At 53.5% G+C, this 1,414-nt stretch overlaps 1 protein-coding gene across 1 annotated transcript in view; it reads right to left on the bottom strand.

Annotated features, from left to right (window-relative positions):
• Positions 1-153: 153 nt before the first annotated feature.
• The window catches only part of LOC104527687 (2-oxoglutarate dehydrogenase, mitochondrial), a gene marked incomplete at both ends in the record, with an annotated part of 10,026 nt that continues 8,765 nt past the window's right edge, over positions 154-1,414 (bottom strand). Inside the window, 3 exons of the mRNA XM_010171475.1 lie at positions 154-282; positions 486-588; positions 1,288-1,414. The exon at positions 1,288-1,414 is cut by the window's right edge and continues 8 nt beyond it. Coding sequence (XP_010169777.1) covers positions 154-282; positions 486-588; positions 1,288-1,414 — 359 coding nt within the window. The remainder of the gene's footprint in view (positions 283-485; positions 589-1,287) is intronic.

The following is a 1,414-nucleotide window of genomic DNA, read 5'->3' as shown; positions in this document are numbered from 1 at the left end:
CCAACATTCTGTGATTCTGTGATTCTGTCACCTGCTGGCCATGCATATTGAAGCACTGTAACAGGTCCCTTCTTTCCAGGTCATTTTCCAGCCCTATCCTACATCTCCTCTGGAACAAATACCCAGTCTGGCATAGCTTCCACAAGTTCCTACCCCCATGGATAGTGAAATCCTCCACCGGCACTGAGCTGGCCACTTGACCAATGTGCGTCAAGTCCTCTTCATTCAGACCAGTAGAAGGGCATGTCATGCTCCGGGGTTGGCCATCCAGAGTGAAGAAACCTGCAGGAGGAAGAGGAGCAGTCCACTGCATTGTGGGAACCATGCCCAGCTCCATCTGAAGAGCTCAGGTCACAGACACCCTCAAGCAAGGGCAGGGATACCAGGAGCACCACCCTAGGGTGATTTACTAGAAAATAGTTGCCATGGCTCTAGAGAAGCCAGGCTCTTTGCTAGGGACCTCTAAAACTTTGGTAGTGACTTACCAGGCCAGGGTGAGTCCAGCCAGTGCTTGATGTGCAGGATTTTTTCATCCTTGGATCTTGCATGGGCCTCCTCACAGATCTTATCATACTTGGCAATTTCTTCCTGAAAGGCAGAATCAGGAGGTGGAAAAGCATTAGTGAGGGGTCTCCAAACAAGGGTTCCCAACCCAGGGCACTCAGTGCAAGCTTGCAAGGGTGCTGAAGGGCACAGCTGATCCCCACAGCAGGGGAGCCCCAGGGCCCAATACCTCAGCCTTAGAGAGCAGAGCTGCTGCTGGAGGCCCCGGTCCCCCAAAAGACAGCTCTGGTGCCCTCCAAACCAACAACTTGCATTCAACCCTAAGATGCTGCAAAGTAGTACTGGGAAAAGGACAAGTCAGCAGAGCTGCTGTCATGCTTGCTGCCAGGGCAGCAGAGCTGGGGCAGGGGACGTGCCCCAGACACCTCCAGGCCACAGCAAACCCGAGTACTGCAGAGCCCATTTCTCCTGTGGGTCCTGGCTGTGTGGCAGTGGCCCAGTGCCACATGGGCTGTGCTGCACTGGTCATGGGACAATCCTTGAACTAGACATTCCTGTGCCATTCAGAGCTGGCACGGTCCAAGGATGAGCAGTGGCTCCTAACTCCATCGCTGCCAGGTCTGCAGCACTTGCCCAACCCTAGCACAGCTCTGCCACCTTTAGATGACAAGCAAAAGCCGAAAAGGACCCATCACATCTTTCCCACCCAGGTCTGAACCAAACAGGTAGTTTTCCCCAGAGATGCCACCTGCAGTTTTCTTACCAGGCCCCAAGGGACAATACCTCATACTCCAGCTGATTTACCACCCCCTGGGAAATCAGCAGCTCTGCGTATTTCTGCAGCACTGGCTTCTGTTTCCGGATCTGTTTGTACATCAGGGGTTGTGTGAACATTGGCTCATCCATTTCA

This window comes from Antrostomus carolinensis, unplaced genomic scaffold, assembly GCF_000700745.2.
Source record: "Antrostomus carolinensis isolate BGI_N321 unplaced genomic scaffold, ASM70074v2 scaffold43777, whole genome shotgun sequence".
NCBI lineage: Eukaryota > Metazoa > Chordata > Aves > Caprimulgiformes > Caprimulgidae > Antrostomus > Antrostomus carolinensis.
This window is presented reverse-complemented; position numbering and strand designations above follow the sequence as displayed.